This window comes from Falco punctatus (assembly GCF_963210335.1).
Source record: "Falco punctatus genome assembly, chromosome: 4".
Lineage (NCBI taxonomy): Eukaryota > Metazoa > Chordata > Aves > Falconiformes > Falconidae > Falco > Falco punctatus.
The window spans coordinates 84,874,231-84,891,799 of NC_137583.1; the positions used below are offsets into that span (position 1 = coordinate 84,874,231).

At 42.8% G+C, this 17,569-nt stretch overlaps 1 protein-coding gene across 1 annotated transcript in view; it reads left to right on the top strand.

The window, feature by feature from the left end:
• Positions 1-17,569, top strand: part of HECW1 (HECT, C2 and WW domain containing E3 ubiquitin protein ligase 1) — a 281,613-nt gene that overhangs the window by 244,118 nt on the left and 19,926 nt on the right. The window contains exons 24-27 of the mRNA XM_080386066.1: positions 9,927-10,025; positions 11,415-11,544; positions 15,625-15,771; positions 17,147-17,261. Coding sequence (XP_080242192.1) covers positions 9,927-10,025; positions 11,415-11,544; positions 15,625-15,771; positions 17,147-17,261 — 491 coding nt within the window. The remainder of the gene's footprint in view (positions 1-9,926; positions 10,026-11,414; positions 11,545-15,624; positions 15,772-17,146; positions 17,262-17,569) is intronic.

A 17,569-nucleotide genomic window follows, 5' to 3' on the forward strand; every position in this document is an offset into this window, starting at 1 on the left:
TGAAAATTATGCTTCATTTCAATATGTTAGTTATGTTCAGTATGTTTTAGTATTACATTAAAATGCAGAAAAAGGGAAGATGAAAGATTTAAATTGATCTTATCTGATTGTATTTAAAGGAAGAAGGGCAATGTCAAGTTTGTCAGTTTGCCCCAACTTGGGATAGGAATATTTTTCAACGTCTCAATGAAATTATGAAGGATGAGAAAAAAAAAAATGAGAGGCTGTTCAACCTCTATGAAAGAACATGTATCTAGTAACAAGAATCAGTGTCTTGTGCCTCATGGAAGGAAGCTTTTTACATTGTGGCTTATGGCTTGCATTCTGGAAAAGACAGACTAGAAACTGGAGTTAATTAATTGGATTGGAGAGACTGATAAGGAAAAATTGAAAATTTTTTTTGCGCTTCAGAACAGCAACGCAAAGGTCCAGGTCTGCTGCATTCTGCGTGCTCACAGGAGAGGCTTGAAGCTGTCAGTTTGCAGTGGTATTAATAAAAGCTGGAGGTGTCCAGCGACTTGCAAAACAAGACCTAAAATGGACTGTCAAAACAATTAATAGCATGTCTGAATTTCAGCACACAGATTTCTTTGTTTACTCAGTTGAGGGACCTCATCCCACGAATGCGGGGATCACTAGCTGAATTGCAACGCAGTACAAACCCCAGTGCATGGCTGCACAGCTCTGCACGGCAGGCAGCTGTGTGCAGTTAGCTTGAGGTTATCTGCATCACGCTTCATCACGTGCTGCAAACGCTCCTGGCTGCTTGCCGGTGAGTTTATACTGAACAGTCTCACTCATGCTTAAATACCCCAGAGCGGCTGGGAAGGATGTGCTGCCTTTGACTGGGAATAAGTCAGTTATTACGGCTTCAGTGCTCATAGTTACCCACTGCAGGAAAATGGGTGTCGTGGTGTAACCCCCGCTGGTAACTAAGTACCACGCAGCCGCTTGCTCACTCCCCCACCCCGAGGGATGGGGAGGAGAATAGGGAAAGAATATAAAACTCAAGGGTTGAGTTAAGAACAGTTTAATAGTTGAAATAAAATGAAATAAAACCAATAATGATAATGATGATTATAACAATTATGAAAAGGAAGGAGAAGGGGAGAGGAACAAAATCCAAAGGGAAGGGGGAAGACAAGTGATGCACAGTACAGTCGCTCAGCACCTGCTGACCGATGGCCAGCCCCTCCCCCAGCAGCAATCCCGAGGCCCCGGCCACCCCCACCCCCCACCCCCAGTTTATATACTCAGCATGACGTTGCAGGGTATGGAATAGCCCTTTGGCTAGCTGGGGTCACCTGTCCTGGCTGTGTCCCCTCCCAAGTTTTTGTGCCCCTCCAGCCCTCTCCCTGGCAGGGCCTGAGAAACTGAAGAGTCCTTGACTTAGCATAAACATCACCCAGCAGCAACTAAACCCATCTGTTATCGATGCTGTTCTCACACCACATCCAAAACGCAGCACTGCAGCAGCTACTGAGAAAATTAACTCCATCCCAGCTGAAACCAGGACGACGTGCAGTCATTTGGTTGTGCTTGGCCCACTTGTCTCACAGGTGAATAAATCTATGGATTTTCCCTGTAGCTTCACTATTTTCTTTCAACGCATGGCAAGGCTAAGGAAAGCAAACATAAAATCATGCAATGTATGAAACTTTACTGAAACATCGGTTTACAAAGTGCCCCACCAGCAGCCTTTCTGAAAGGTTTGACTGAAAGATCAAAATCCATTGATAAAAATGTTCTGTTGCTGGCTTAAAAATCAACCCATATGCATCAGACTGAGTTGATCCATAAGGGGCTGCTCATAAACTAGAGCTGATTCACAAAATAACCTAGCCTTTTAAGGGAGGCAAGAAAGTAAAAAATGTCAAACAGACTAAACAACTAAAATGGAGCTGGGACTCTGAGGGCTGGGACTCCATTGCTGTCTCTTCCAATTGTTCTCTGGATAACATTAGAGAAGTCATTTTACTTTTGCGCTTAAGTTTTCTCATTTGTCAAATGAAGCACTGGCACTGATCTCCTCTGTAAGCTGCTTGTAAAAGATCGGCCAGTCACAAATACAGTCTGGGATCTGGGAGTTGCAAAATGTAGAGGTTTGTAGTCTTCTAGCCAGTAGTTCATACCTCAGCCTGCAGCTCCTCTGTAGGTACTGGGCAGAACTGGAGGAGAGTTTGTCAACAGTCTTACAGGCCCAGTCTGTTTTATCCGTTGTGCCGGCAGGATAAGCTAAGCCCTGCAAGCAGACCAGTTTCTGATGAAGGTTGGTCACATTTTTGCTGCCGTATTTTGCCAGGGGTTCTCCTGGGGGAGGATGATTGTACGTTATGGTCCACGAGGTTGATAGTTCTGCAAGCAGAGACAGCCACTCCGGCACTTGGCCACGCTTCTTCTCTCCTCCTCCAAAACACAATGCTGATGGAACTTCATTGTTACTGCTCAAATGACATAAATAGATGTCTTAATAATGAATAATGAATAAATTACATGAGTAATATATAAAATATTGTAATAAATAAAACATAGCACAGATTTCTTGTTATAGAGAGACCATCTACTTGATTAATCTCCTTACTAGTTTATAGGCAGAACTGGAATCAATTCTCTGTTGCCTATGGCCGGAGTCCCTGGTGCTGGGCCGGGGGGTGACGTGGAGCCTGGCGTGCCTGTGCTGACTCGCGCCGTGGAAGCCCCAGGGATGGGTTTGCTCAGTTCTGTATCCACAGGAATAACATCTGACGTGGTTCACCTGATGTGCAAGGAGCCGGTGCGGCTCCCCCTCAGCATGGGGCTTGGTAACTTGGATGCAGGGCTCTGCAAATGCAGCTGTAACTGTTCCCCTGTGTGAGCGTTTACCTGGAACCGCTGTGGGCTTAAACTAAGGAGGTCTCCCAAAAGCAGCTGTTTGATAGAGAACCTGAATATCTGATAGCTGTTGAAGAGAAACCTGAGGGGATGCTGTGAATTTCCTTTATCTATGTTATCTTTGCCCCTCATTTTTCTGGAAAAAGCAGAACAGCCTACAGCTTTTCTGATAAAATCGTGCTTTTTTCTCTGTGACTCAATTAGTCTTTTAACCTTTTCTGACAGTTCTTTTGTGGTGGGTGTAGCCAGGGTATAAGGAAGATGAAAAGGCGTTTTGAGTGAACATGCAACATAGCTAGGTTAGAGACGAGGAAAAGGCTTGAAGGACTTGATTAGATTAAATGAAGAAGCAATAAGGTTTGCATTATGTCATTGTTTTTCAGTTACTGGTAAATCAAGTTTCAGGAATTGGTTGAGGTTTAGTTGCTAATTCAGGGTACGTGAGCTCCAGAGATTTAGAAGGACATTAATAGTTCACATTTCCATCATGTGTAAGCAATAGTTCTTTTTCATGTGGTTACTCTTTAGTACTGAGAAACAGAAATGTTGTGTTCCATTTGCAGATAGATCCAGAAAATAAAAGTAGGACAAGCACTTATTGGAGTGTCAGTATTGCACTGGCCTTCTGCAGCTGAAAATTTAGGCACAATTTAGCAATAAACTGAGAGGGTGACTTACATAAATGCATTCATCGTATGAAATTCACGTACCCAGCAAAAGTAAAAATATCTCAAGGAAGGCTGGCAAGAGAAGGCTCACTCCTGTACACCCTCACCTGAAATCAAGTTCAGGATTTGAAGCCTAATGGAAGTTTATTTGTACCAGATTGTTTTTCTCTCTGAATATCAGTTTTCATCCTTTTTTTTTTTCTTTTCTTTTCTTGATTAATTTCAGTTCATGGGGTGATGCACATATATTTCACACATCTCTGAACATCCTCTTTGTATTTTATGGCACTCTGCAAGCAGGCCTGCTGCGCTGTTCCACTTCCATACACTTTACAATCAGGGCTACTTAAGAAAGGTTAGTGCTTTATTAAATGAGTGTTACACATTTCCTTTAAAATATAATTAAATCTCAGAAGTTTTATAGGAATAGTAAGCAGACAGAGTATTATCAAAGAGGGACTCATGGAATATGCCGTTTCATCTTCTGGTGCCTGAACAAAATGCTTTTGCTCCAAGTAGAATGTATCCTCTATTAATGTCCCAATAACATTTGCAGGGGCGGCAAGGATAAATCCCTGTAGACTGTAACTGTTTAACATCCATCAGTTTCCAGGCTGGAAAGCTGCACGAACAGTTGCTCCATGTCAGCACTCATAAAGCATTTCCTTTCGGTTTTAATTTGGAAAATGGACTGAAAATGAAGCTTACCTGACAGAATTTTCTGTGGTTTCATAGTGAGGAATTATGCAGATTCCTCTTAAAAACTCAGTAACTGTCCGAAAATCTGGAATGAATTCTGACCATGTCTGAGATAAGATGCATTTCAGTGTTTAGAACATAACTCAAAGCAAGTTAGAAAGAAAACAACAAAACTTGGTCGGGTGGGCCGTTACCATTCCTTCAGAAGAAGTGTGTGGGGATCCAGAGCACATTCTCAGGTGGAATGCCAATGTAGTTAGCTGTCAGAAGAAGTGGGTTAAGTCCTCAGCACATTGGAAGATGCCATGTATGGGTGACCCAACATTGTATTTTGTCTCTCTGAGAATTCTTCATAGTAAAGACACATATAAGAAAAGAAAATGAGCCAACAATGATCTTATTACTCCTTAGACTGGAATTCTCCTCCGGGACTAATTTAGGCATTATTTTACCTTTTCTCTTTAATGTGCTGAGACTTTGTAGACTTTTGTCTCCTGGCCTTCGTAAGAGCCATTCCTTTCGTAGTAGTGACACATGAGCTCATCAGATTCCTGAACTGAAGAGGCATCGTGCTGGAATGCCACGGTGTCAGCCTCTGAGCCTGCAGATACGCAGAGCGAATTTGCCACACCACCAAATGACATGGTGGCAGAGAGGCGGTCTGCAAAGTTTGCAGATGCAAGTTGGATAAATAGAATGGCATTAGCTATCCCAGCCTGCATGGCTAACCTTTCTGACAGCAGATTGCTTCACGTCATCACATTAGACCATTCAAATGTTCTGTCATTTATGTGAGTAGGGGTTAAACATGCACACCAAATTAAAGGCAGGCATTTGTAAATGAAGGCTGATAGAGGTGTGGGTTTGATCCACTGCCAAGGGTTTGTAAAGGTGATCTGATCTGCTAGGTTACTGCTGTGTCAATGTAGCTCATTAGAGGACACGATCATGTCCTGCACTGAGCAAACACAAGGATATGTGCTGTGAGCATACAAACATGGATCTCTGGTGCATGTACCACACTGCCAGTTTTGCTTAAAATTCGTAGTGTACAAGCCAGGCAGAGTTGCTGTAACCATCTGGTTGACTTTTTTGCAAAATGCATGCTCTTAGAACTTTCTTGTATTAAAAAAAATACTGTTCTTTGTTTAAAAAGTGCTACTGCTGGTGATTCCACAAAAATTCAGAAGTCCTGAATCAGTACGTTTTCTTCTGTGTCATCCCCTTCCCTCCCCCAAATCACAAGATTAGAAATCACAATATTTAAGGCTACAAAAATGGATTTTTACTTCCTTTAATCAGTAGTGTCTGGCCATTAGGATGCTCATGAGTGTCTTCATAACAACGGAGGGTTTAACTGTCCTTTAAAACAAGCTGTACCACACTGGAACCCACAATACCCAGTTTCCTACAAACCTGGGTTTCATGACTGAATTCTCTGTTGTCTAATAAGATGCATGTTCAGAGTGAAGCCTTTCCCATGACTGGGCCCTTCTAAATGCTTTCCCCTTTTTGGATTCTCTGGTACCTAATAATGGTTGAGATTAGGTCCAAGTCTCCCACTGTGGAAGGACTAAGGCTCTCCAGCTGCATCCACCTGCCAAATGTCATTCTCCCTCAGAAGAGCTGCCAAGGGCAGAAATCCTGTACCGCAGTGCAGCCTCATTTGTTCAGCTTGTCTTTCAGGCGGCCAAAAGTTCATCTGCACGATTAAACAGTCAAAAGCTCTAAAACTGCTGCAACAGAATGTGTAAATTTGTCTTATAAATGTGAGCAAGTTATCAGTAGTCTCATGAAAAGAAAATGATACTTTCAAATTTGATGTGAGCCATATTATATTCATCTCTCTTGAGCCCTTCTTTGAATATTTTTTCGCAGGATACTGCATCAAGAAGGGCACACTTAAACACAGTTGATGTGTTTGGGTGAGATAAGGTTTGCCAGAATTTCAATCTTTTTAATCCTGCCAGGTGCTTCCTCTATTTAGGATTTAGAGTTTCTCATCCCATAGCCAATTTAGCCCATAAGGCATGGTTACCAAAGCATCCCCTATAGAATGATACAAACCATTCTTTCCCTGTACACGTAGATTACAGTTTTGTTGAGGTACATCATTCTCCATCTGATTCTGAGGAAGGACTGTCATACAGAGCAGAGCTGTGTTCATTCAACCAGTTAAGAGAGAGCCCTGTAACAAAGGGCCATTACAGGTCCTGCCTGACTTTGCTGCCATATGATAAGGACCAGAGTAAATTAAATTTCCTGTGACTCACCTGCAATTGGAGCAAAATTTATTGCTTAGTCGCTGCTAGAGCATATGGATTTGTCTCTCCCTGTGTACACACACATGCAGTAAGTATGCAGAGAGTCCCACAGAGGAGAACAAGCCTGTTATTTTGCAACAAGCTGTTTCAGGGGCACTTGCAGCCTCCAGAAGGAAAGGGAGTTAGCTTGGTAGCGTGGAAGCGTTTGCAAGTGGGTCAAAGAGTAGGGCTGTTAAAAGCCAGAAAACAGGTGCACACAATGTCTTTTTTGAGTGGCCGAGCGGTGTGTCAACGGGCAGTCATACCAGAGCAGCTCTCCTGCTCATTAGTTCTGACTGGTTCCCTGCTTTCCTCTTCATTAACTCCCTCCTGCGTTTCCCCTCCCTGCCAGAGCGCGTCACCCAGGCTCAATCATTGTCTCCAAAAGGGAAGGGTGTTGAAAGAAGGGGCCAGAGCAAGACCTCCTGGCGTTCCCCATCCTCCCCCAAGCTATCTTTCCTGCCAGAAAGAAACCAAACAAGTATTTCACACTTCCCTGGAAAGATAAATGTAAGTCAGGTTTAAGGAAGGTATGTGCCCTGCAGCCAGGATTTACCTTTGTGCTGCTTGTTCTGTCAAGAAAACCGGTGTGTTCTGAAGGGACCTTCTCACCCACTTCTGAATCTCACCCATGCTCTAAGTCCTTCAGGAAGAAATAAACACAAAAACCTGGTTTTGCTTTAACTGGATTTCGTAAAGAGGGTAGTTTGTTTCTTGTTGCTTTTTTGTAAGTTTTGATACATTTTAAGTGGGACTGTTATGTTTGGCTGATTGTGGTGGCAGCTTGATATACTGTATGGACACACAAGCGGATAGAGTGTGTAATTGTTCTCTGAGAACAGCAGCAAACACCTCCCTTTTGATAGGTACCCGTTGACTTACCGTGGTCCCTATTTCTCAGCGCACTGCTGGACCACAGAAGCGTCACCTGTGGTCCCAGGCCCCATCCAGAATGGGCAAGGAAAAGGCGACCTTCTCTTCACCACTCTTCAGGTCAGAGTCAGGTATAGCAAGTCTCTACAGAGATACCAAAGCTTTGTGCAGGGATAGAAGGGTTTGTGGGCTGGGGAGCTCACACGCTTCGGCCGCCAAGCACTGTGTCTGCTGGGGTGATATGGAGCTGCCAAGGAATACAGTCTGCAACGCAGCTTTTGTATCCATTGTATCGACAGGCACCAGGAGTGGCACTGTCTTGTTGTTTATTTCATCTCCTTTGTCTAAACCAGTTAGCACTGGATGTGTTTTCCTACACAGTACCATTGCAAGGACTGGAACTGAGGAACCGCAGTCAGGCCCCAAGTTTGAGTGAGCCCTGGTGTGTCCCAGAGGGCTGCAAGTGCAAAGCCAGGCTGATGGACCACACAACCTATTGCTGCTCTGCCCACGTTTGCTTAGGCTGACCCACCAGACTGAGTCCAAAACACTGCCCGAGGCTTTTGGATGGTTTGATACAGTTCTGCCATAAATCACTGATTCAATTTGCCATTAACAGCTACTGTAACATGTGCTCGTGCTTGTAAACACCTTGATCTAAGCACACTACCCTTTCACATCAGCTTTGCGTGAACGCCCTCAAAGCTGCTTAGAGGTACCGAAGTGATACAAGCAGCAAGGAGAAAGTTGATGCTGTTCACGTTCAAGCAATTTCTTAGCAGAGTCAGCATTCCCAAATCTTTCTTGGCAGCTTACTTTCCAGCTTTACCTTATTCTACATGGCTCCTGCCTGCCCCACACTGCACAGTGGAGTAGCCGTGAGGTGAGCCCTGTGGCGAGGAACACCCAGTGCTCATAGTATTTCCATTCAGTGTTTGCTTTCAAAATGTGTAGGGATGGATGGGGTGGTGAAGAACAAAACCAAAAAAGCCGACATGGGTTATTTAGAACAAACAGACTTGATTACAGATCCTGAAGGTGCTATAAAACTGATGGATTACAGGCTCAGCATTTCTGGGTTTTGAGCTGTCTGGCCTCCACTGTGCTTTCATTGTGTCAGCTCCCCCTCTTTTCGTTGCCTTTTGCTGGAAACCTGGTGCTGGAGCACACGTGAAGTGAAGCAGGTCCTAACGAGCTCCAACAGCTGCCTTTTGTTGCTGCTGTGGAAACAGCTGTAAGGGGGTAATATAATCACTCTTCTGTTAGCAGTCAGCTGCGTATCATAAGCAACTTTCTGGGATGCAGGGGAGCCGGAGGCAGCTCCCATGGTGATGTAAATGCTAATTGGGCCCACAGCATGCCATTCTGTGCCCCATTTGACATACTAAGCACTTGTTGTTCCATCCCATGAGCACAGAGTTGAGTGAATGGATATTCTGCACTGGTTTTATTACAATGAGACTCATGTTTCATTCATATGCAGGAGGGGGTCTTTGCATCGATTCCTGTAGTAGAAGGAACGGTTTCTTGGCTTTTTGTTCAGTTTCTCATCTTCTGTGCAATAAAACTGATGTCAGTCAGCTCAGGCTTGGAGTGCTTACAGTTGGGATGTTTGGAAATTTTTTTGTCCTTTTTTATAAATAAGAAAGTTTTGGATGGTGATGGGGGTTGGTTTTTTTTACAAAAAATGAACTCACCTGGATTCACACCAGTTCTGTATTTTTCTGTCTGAGATTACTGATTTAAAACCAGATTTGATGGAAGAATATCTAATAAGCCATAGAATAAATAATAGAAAGAAAAATGTAATGGCTTATCATTGCAAGTCACAGGTTGTAATGGGCAGGGCACTATTTGAGTGTACTTGGAGCAGGACCAGGGGTTGTTCTTAGAAAACGGAAACAAACACAAGGGTATATAAATACTGCAGACAGCTGAACATCGCTGTTAAGAAAGTGGGGACAGCTTGCCTGAGCTTTAGATGCTGATTTTAATGCGTCCTTGGTCACAACAGCTAACTTATTTGAACTGCAGTTTCCCTGTATAAAGTCAACTGCACTACCCTTTTAAAGGCTGCCCTTGGAAAGGATTGTAACCAGTTGGAAACTGGATGTACCGATTCACCAAATATCCTTTGCAGTTGTTTTGATAGTATGTTTTCTGCTGCGGTGGAGTATTACAGTATGTCTTAATATTGTGTTTGGTGGAGTTGGTCTGTATCAGAGCATTCAACTAAAGATCACAGAAGGTGAGTCTTCAGAATGTGTATTGGTTTGGCACAGGACAGCATATAACATGCCAGCTGCACGTATGGGTACTGGTGAATCAAGAAGAGAGACATTATTGATTTGAGGTGGGAGGGGTGATGTTAGGTATCTGCTCAGAAAAAAAGAATAAGTGGATAACTGTAGGAAACTCAAGTCAGAAACAAAAAAACAGTTGCTATCTGTGTAAGTTTCTGTGCTGCGTGTCTTGAGTTACACTTCATTTATTCTGCATTTTTATATCCCAGGTTCAGGTTCAGCGGTCGTATTCTTGGCCTTGCTCTCATTCATCAGTACCTTCTTGATGCTTTCTTCACAAGGCCATTCTACAAAGCACTACTAAGGCTGTAAGTATAAGCATGCAACCATGCAGAAACAGTGATCCCGCAGTGAGTCCTGCAGAGACACAGCCCCTTGGGGAGCTGCTTTGAGCACTCTGACCTTCAAGTTATTTCTGCTCTCCATGGGTTGGTCTGTGATAGAAAGCAAACATGTTTTAATTTTTCTTTATTTTGTCTAAGAACTTGCCTTTCATAAACACTGTGTTGATAGAAATGCATAATAGGTATGACATTTGGGAACCCCCATTTGAAAGTACTGACCCATAATTCCAGGGTTTGCTGATGACGAGAAGTTAATCAAACTTCAACTATATGGAAGAATGAAAATCATCTTTGATAGAATGAAACAAAATAACAAAAAAAGGAGGGAGGTCGTATTCAGAAGTATACATAATTTCTCATGCCTCACTGGTGGAGTAGATTTTCATACTAAAACACAACTCAGGTCAATTAAGAGTGCTAATGTAGATATAAACAGTGACTGTTCCTCTTTGGTCTTCTATTGGGTTTTATATTAGTATGCAGAAGCTACCGGTAATATATTACTTTCAATGTCAAGTTTATAAGGTTAACTTTAATTGACAATCTGTCCCTCTTTAATTGATAGACTGCAGTAAGACAAGGTACATAAAATTTGTGGCAGTAAGAAACGCCAGAAGTAGTAAGTCAAGGCTGCAGTTAAATGACAGAGAGCAGAATAAAGCTCAGCTGAAATAGTTTATTAATTAAGATGATTCTAGATCAGTAAAGATATTTGTCTTAACAGTTCTTTGAGTTTTTTAACATGTTTTTTTGTTTTGGTTTGTTTTTTAACAATGAGTATTGCTGGGGTCTGAACACTCATATCTATATTGTATCTGAACTAGTGCAGAAATAGCCTGAAACCTGGAGTGCTGCCTGCATTGCCCCTTTAGAAGGTGTGAAACCAGACTGCTCATAACACCCACCTGCCCTTTCAGCAAACGAGGCTGGCTCCTTATTAGCTGAAACTTAGGCTGCGTGGTCTGCCTTATGTCAATCTTGTGTGCTCAGATACATGGGAGCAGCCAGGCACGGTGTGGTGGAGCCCATCCAAACTGAAGGTACGTGTGTGCTGTGAGGTGCAGGGCATCCCAAAGATTCACAGCAAATCAAGCCCCGGGGGTGCCTCCTGGCAGCAAACAGTGCAGGCAGCCGGCAGATTCGGCCCTGAGCCCAGCCATGTGAAGCAGGCAGTTGCAGAACTGTTTTAAGAGGGTCAGCGTAACAGGCTTTGATGTTAACAAAATCAAACAAACACCAGCTTTATGTCGGATCTTTGGCATAAATTTGTTCACATTCGTAGTAGTAAGTCATCCTGCCAATAGTCCTGGGGTCATATATTCAGCTATGTCTTTTTTCTTGCCTTGCAATCAGGCCGTGTGATTTAAGTGACTTAGAGTACCTGGATGAAGAGTTCCATCAGAGCTTGCAGTGGATGAAGGATAATAACATCACAGATATCCTGGATCTCACCTTCACAGTGAACGAGGAGGTGTTTGGACAGGTGAGCACAGCTATGCAAAACATCTGAAAAGCAAATTTGAAGCTGACAAAGTTGAGCATGATGAACATCTTTCTGTCAGAACAGATCCTTCAGCTTTTCAGTAACATTTTCTTCTCCTGCCTTCTGTTTCTTTCAAGCCACCTGTTTCAATGCAGATGTTTATTCTTAGGGTGTATAATATAAAATACCAGCCCCCCTACAGGCCTATTGAGCCACACACTGATGAGCATGAGGAATGCTCTGGGAGTGGAGTGCAGTTCTTCTCTCCAGGGTGCAGCTGATGCAGATGTGGCATGCGGTGAATGTGAGCAATGTAACTTAAAGCTGATGTGACTGAAAGGATAGGGGCTTAGGAGGAAACAAAAACATTGGGCAGGTGGTGTAGGACCTGGCAGCTCTCACCATTATCTTGTCTGATATCTCCCTGTTAGATTCTGTGCCTCTTACTTACCTCACACCTACTTAACTTGGTATATATATCCATTTATTACACTTTCTACCACTCAGCTCTGCCTCAGTCAGACAATTCTCTTTAACCTAGCTGATCTGGGTAACGGTATCCTTAAATAGGGTGCAACCCCGGCTTCAATGCAGACTGGCTACCACAACAAGTGTCTCCTGTGGGATTCTTTGCCTTGAACTGAAGCCCAGGAGCTCTTTGCTGTTGTTACCCTTGCTAGATTATAACTGTTTCTGCAAAGCCTTGAAGGAGCCCAAAGCAATATTCAGACCAAGATTGAGGACCTTCAAGGTCTTCTGAAGAGCCAAGCTCACCAAGTACCATAGAAGTTCAAGGGATGGAAGTTAACTTATGTGGGGGCAAAGACACTGTGTCAAAGGGAGCAGGGAGAGGAGGTGGAATATAGAGACAGTGGCTCTCACCCCTTGTAAATAAAGTTGACAGGAGGAGTTTGCACGGAGCTAGGCTAGCTCTGAGAGCTAGGGGAGAGTTAGACAAGTTTCTGAAGGGAGGAATTCTGGCCCTGAGTGTAAAAGGGCTGTTCAGCTCTAAGCTTGAAAGTAACAGAAGGCAAGCAAGACTTCAAGGGATCTTTTCAAAACTGGATTTGGTCTGCTTATAGCACAAGGTCCTGAAGGATGAGTAGACTCAAGGGTGGATGAAATGAGAAGGATGGGGCAGAAGAATTCAAGTAAGAAGCCTCCGTAGGAATCGTAAAACTGTTTTTCCATAGATTTAAATGTGGGAGCGGGGGGGTGTTGTGGGCTTTTTGCTGAGAGCTTGCACGACATCCAGTTGACAGTACGGTGATTTCCCTGGAAGGTATGGCTATATAAGACTAATACACAAAGACAGAGAGAAACACAGACATATTCACAAAGACAGATGAGACAAGTTTGTATTTACATTGGAACGCTACAAAGTTGAATAAGAATCTCAACCTGAAGCGCCCTGATGCATCTGAAGGTAACATTTGGCACACTAATTACTTGTTATGCTCTCCCCAAAGAAAAGAGCTAGACAACTATGCCAGAGTCTGTTGTGGAAGATAAGAGATGTCTCCAAAGAAAATAGAAAAAAAGAAAAATCACAATCTGTTGTAGATAGTGTGATAGGAAAGCAAAAGAACACCAAAAGCCAGATATTGATGCCATGTTGTCTAGTACTTTACTTTATATGTACTAGACACTAACCTTGCTAGATCTAGTGATGGGGGGAAAAAATGGTTCTCGCTGTGAAGTATGACTGTCAGAATCCAAAAACCCTAAGTGAAAGTGAGATTTTTCTCCCTTCTGAAATTTGCTAAGTGCTGACAGCAAAATAACGAAGAAATTGCAGCCACATCTTATGCTTACAGATGGATCCCAGTTGGAAATTCTTGCATGCCAAGAATATCTGACCACTTAAATGCCATCTAAGCATTGCTTTGCTGGATACATGTGCAAGTGTAGATCACAGCGGGAGCTCTGCTAATATTTGAGAAGCTGGATTTCAAGGGCTGGGTAAAGGAAACAAGAAATAGTGGCTCTTTGAGAAGCTGTGTGCTATAGATCAGTTACAGCCCTTTTGTCCTGCTTCCATGATGACTTTATTACAGACCAGTCACTACCGCTTTCATTTTTTCTTTCTTGTCTACTCTCTGATGTGTATTTAGCTTTTAAGCCTTTCGAGCCAAATCCTCTTTCTTGGTACCCTTTTTACTAGAGTTTACTGGTGAGGACTTCAAGCCTTCTTCCATACTAGAGCCTGGAGCACTACTGTAATAGCAGAGATATGATGTCAAACCAAGCATTACATGTTTTTACTGGTGGGGCCTAGATGCCAGTATAAGAATGTCACTTACAAGACAAGAGAGAGGTGTCAGTTGCTTGTGACCCTAAGTACTTTCTCATGCTTTTGCCTAGTAGAAGGTGTTCTTCCAGGCCTGTATCTGAGCTCTATATGTGGACACAATCTGTCTCTGAGCCCTGGCAATTGCTCCAGTCATCTAAAAGGATTGGGCTATGTTGGCTGAAATGTCTCCTTGCTACTCTGAAACCTGATTCTGCATTTTAGCTCACAGCTGTGGTTGCTGCCTCTATGAACAAACGGAAAAAATAGGGACACATTATTACTGATTGACTGCCTCTGATTCTAGATAATTATATTTGGAATTACATGGATAATGAGAAGTTGAAGAAATCACCAGCATGTCTAGGTGTTTGTGAGAAGTCTTGCAGGAGATTTAGAACATCTGGACCTAATAGTCATGTGTAAAGCTAGGCTACGTTTAGTCTTTGGTTTTGACAGATGTGTCTTAATGCCGCACAGTCTTGAAGAATACAGCACAGCAGCTGGGCCAGAGTCTTATCCTCTGGATGATGCACCATTGCTTGTATAATGGTGATGCAGTGATTTACATTTGGGAATTTAACCTGAACCAGCTAAGAATTCCTAACTCATTACATCCAACCTTACTTGTTCTTGCTGTTTCTCAACAAAGCTACAGGTTAGATGACTCATTCAGTGTTTCCATAATTCATAAGGTTACAACAGGTCCCTCTAGCAAAGTGACCTAAATACTACGTATGCTGTGTGCTCTCTGTTGGGCTAATAAATAGATAATAATATAAATAATATGTAAATAATACAAATAATGAATATGTATTCATGCAGCTCATTTACTATCTGTGCTAGACATCATTGCTATAGCAGCAGAAGACTGAAGAGGAGAGCAAAACATTCTTCCTTTCAAATCCATTAGGTTAAATGTGAAAATAATTGCAAGATAAATATTGTTTTCTGTCACATGTGAGAAGGAGTATGTGCTTGCTGGGTAGAATCTAGGCTGATTCCTTAAATCACATCTCAGTCTTAAGCCTTAGTAACCCAAGCCAAGTGAATTAACCATTAAAATACAATGAAATGCTGTAGCTCTTGGTTTAAAAAACAAAAAAATGTTATTTACATACAAACACTTCTCAGGTTTGGATGGCTGATACAAAACTCTGAATCCCACAGTGACTGTATTTGTCATCTGTGCAAGGTGCTGTATGCTTCTTGTTTAGGTCATGTATTGGGAGTATTCATTTTGTGAGAATTACTTTGACTATTGGCATTTCTGAGTAAATGCTTTCATTAGCACCTGGGGAATGGTAACACTCGTTGCCTAAGAGACAAGTAGACATCCCTTCCAGTTGGCAGAGCAGTCTGCCCATTCCAGTACTGTCATTGCCTCTCCATCCTGTTGTTTCCTGTACCATTGCTTGGATAATCTACAGCAAGTAGCAAGCTGGTGTGGTTGTCACCATCTCTGCAGCTTGTTGCGGGGAGAGGAGAAGGATGAAAAGAGGGGCTAGAGCAGCACATTGTACATGGCTTACGGATGGTAAGCTCTCCAGATTAATCTGTGATGGCACAGTTGGGAGTAACTGAAAGCTTCATGTGGGCATAAGACTAGGACTGAGGGGGTGTTCCTCATTATCCTTTTTGTATCTACTGCAAATGGGTAAGAGGCCTGGAGCCCAGAACTAGAAAGATGGCTGTTATATTTTTCATTCATTTTTTTCAAAGTACAACTTAAATTTGAAGCACAATGTGATCCATACATTGCTACACCACTGTTTATTTTCGTTCTGCAGGTGACAGAGAGAGAGTTGAAATCTGGAGGGGCAAATACAGCAGTGACAGAAAAGAACAAAAAAGAGTACATCGAGAGAATGGTTAAGTGGCGGGTGGAACGAGGAGTGGTTCAGCAAACAGAGGCCCTCGTCCGTGGTTTCTACGAAGTAAGTAACAAAATGATGTTCCCACAGCCTTCTGTTCCTCATCTGAATGAGAGGACCCCGTGGTTAAACTATGCTTCGTGGGTACCCTAGGAAATGGCTAAACAGACACAGATTGGCAAGGAACTGGAGTGCCTGGATCCATAGAGACAGGGACCTTGGATGTGGTGTATCTAGCATTAAGGAAGAAAGGAAAGACATGTATATTCTGAATATGATAAAGCATAATGATCGAGAGTTAAGGAAGACACTGCTTGCCATTCACATAGTAAGAGAAGGAGGCATTTGCAAATTTTGTTTTACCCTGCTGTGATACAGAAGAAGATTGTGAAGAATTGTACGCTTTGGCGAGGAGCTGGTGGGATGCACTGTATCTTTAGGTACTCATTCGGTAAAGGTGGTCCTGAGATACAGTCAGCTATTACCTTGCTGGTTCATGGATGCTGTTTCGTTGTTGTCCCTGGATTTTGCTTATTTATCTTTGCTGAAGAGCTGGATCTGAGCACATCCTTCTGAGAGAGCTGCTACAAGGACTGCCAAAGACTGGATGAAAACCTGTGGCTTTGCTGACCAACCCATATTCTTGCCCCTTACTAATCGTACTCAAACGTGCATCTTGCCCTGGCAGCTGTATAATATAGGTAGAAGTGCAGGGCTGTCTTGCAGAGGGAAATAAAACCGGAAGAAACCTGGAAAATGAAGCAGCAGATAATGGACGTGCAGAATACTATTGATAACAGGTGGCTGAAACCAGTCGTACACTGGTGGAAGCCAGTGTATCTGGGGGTGGAAGCCAGTGAGGGTGGCTTTGTAGCTGAATAGACTTGGTCAGCGCTTTGCTGTAGAAAGGGGTTGGCTAAGTGACTCCATACAGTTTACCGAAGTGTGCATATGGTTCACTAGCTTTTTCTCCCTGTGAATACTTCAGGCCATTAAAGCTTTTGGTTTCACATAATGAAATGAACCTCAGCTGCATCTTCAGCATCTGAAGACCTGAGGGACTCCTACACAATTGTAATCAAATTCCAACGTGAAACAAATATAAAGTAAATTCTCCATAGTACAGTTCCAGTCTTTGACTATCAAAGTCACTTGTCAGAATGAATGTAACAATGACGAATGTTCTGCACAGATTATGTCCTGTCACTTGTATTGTTTCATTCTGGTCAAATCTCATGTGTCATCACTGTTTGCAGCTCAAAACAGCAGACTGTCTGAAGAAGAGCGCATGTTTATCAGCAGAGGAGTGGAAGTTAACAGTCAGCATGCAAACGTCATCAGAATAAAGAGCTGGCCATCAGAGCCATAGGTTTATGAGACGCTGCATCTGCTTTATTTCCAGTCTGAAACTGTGCTTACAAGTGGGTTTTTGTTCCAGGTTGTGGACTCCAGGCTTGTCTCTGTTTTTGATGCCAGAGAACTGGAGCTGGTTATAGCTGGCACTGCAGAAATAGATCTCAATGACTGGCGTAACAACACTGAATATCGTGGAGGTAAGCTGCCTGCTGATGCTTACTAATATCCTGACTGTTTTCAGTCTAAAACATGCAAGATGTTGTCCATTTTTTCCGTCTGTCTTTCCTGAGGGAAATGCCCTGTTCTGTTCAGGAAGTTTTTGGGAAGAATAACTCATGAAATAGAATAAGTAAGGTCTCGGTTTTGGATCAACAGATGTAATAATACTGAAATTGCTTCTGCTACTTCCATCCAGATTTTGCCCACTCAGTTCCCGCTGACTTAACAGGATTTCTGACTATTAAGGACTGAAAAGGATTTGTGACATTAGATCTAAAAGTTACTT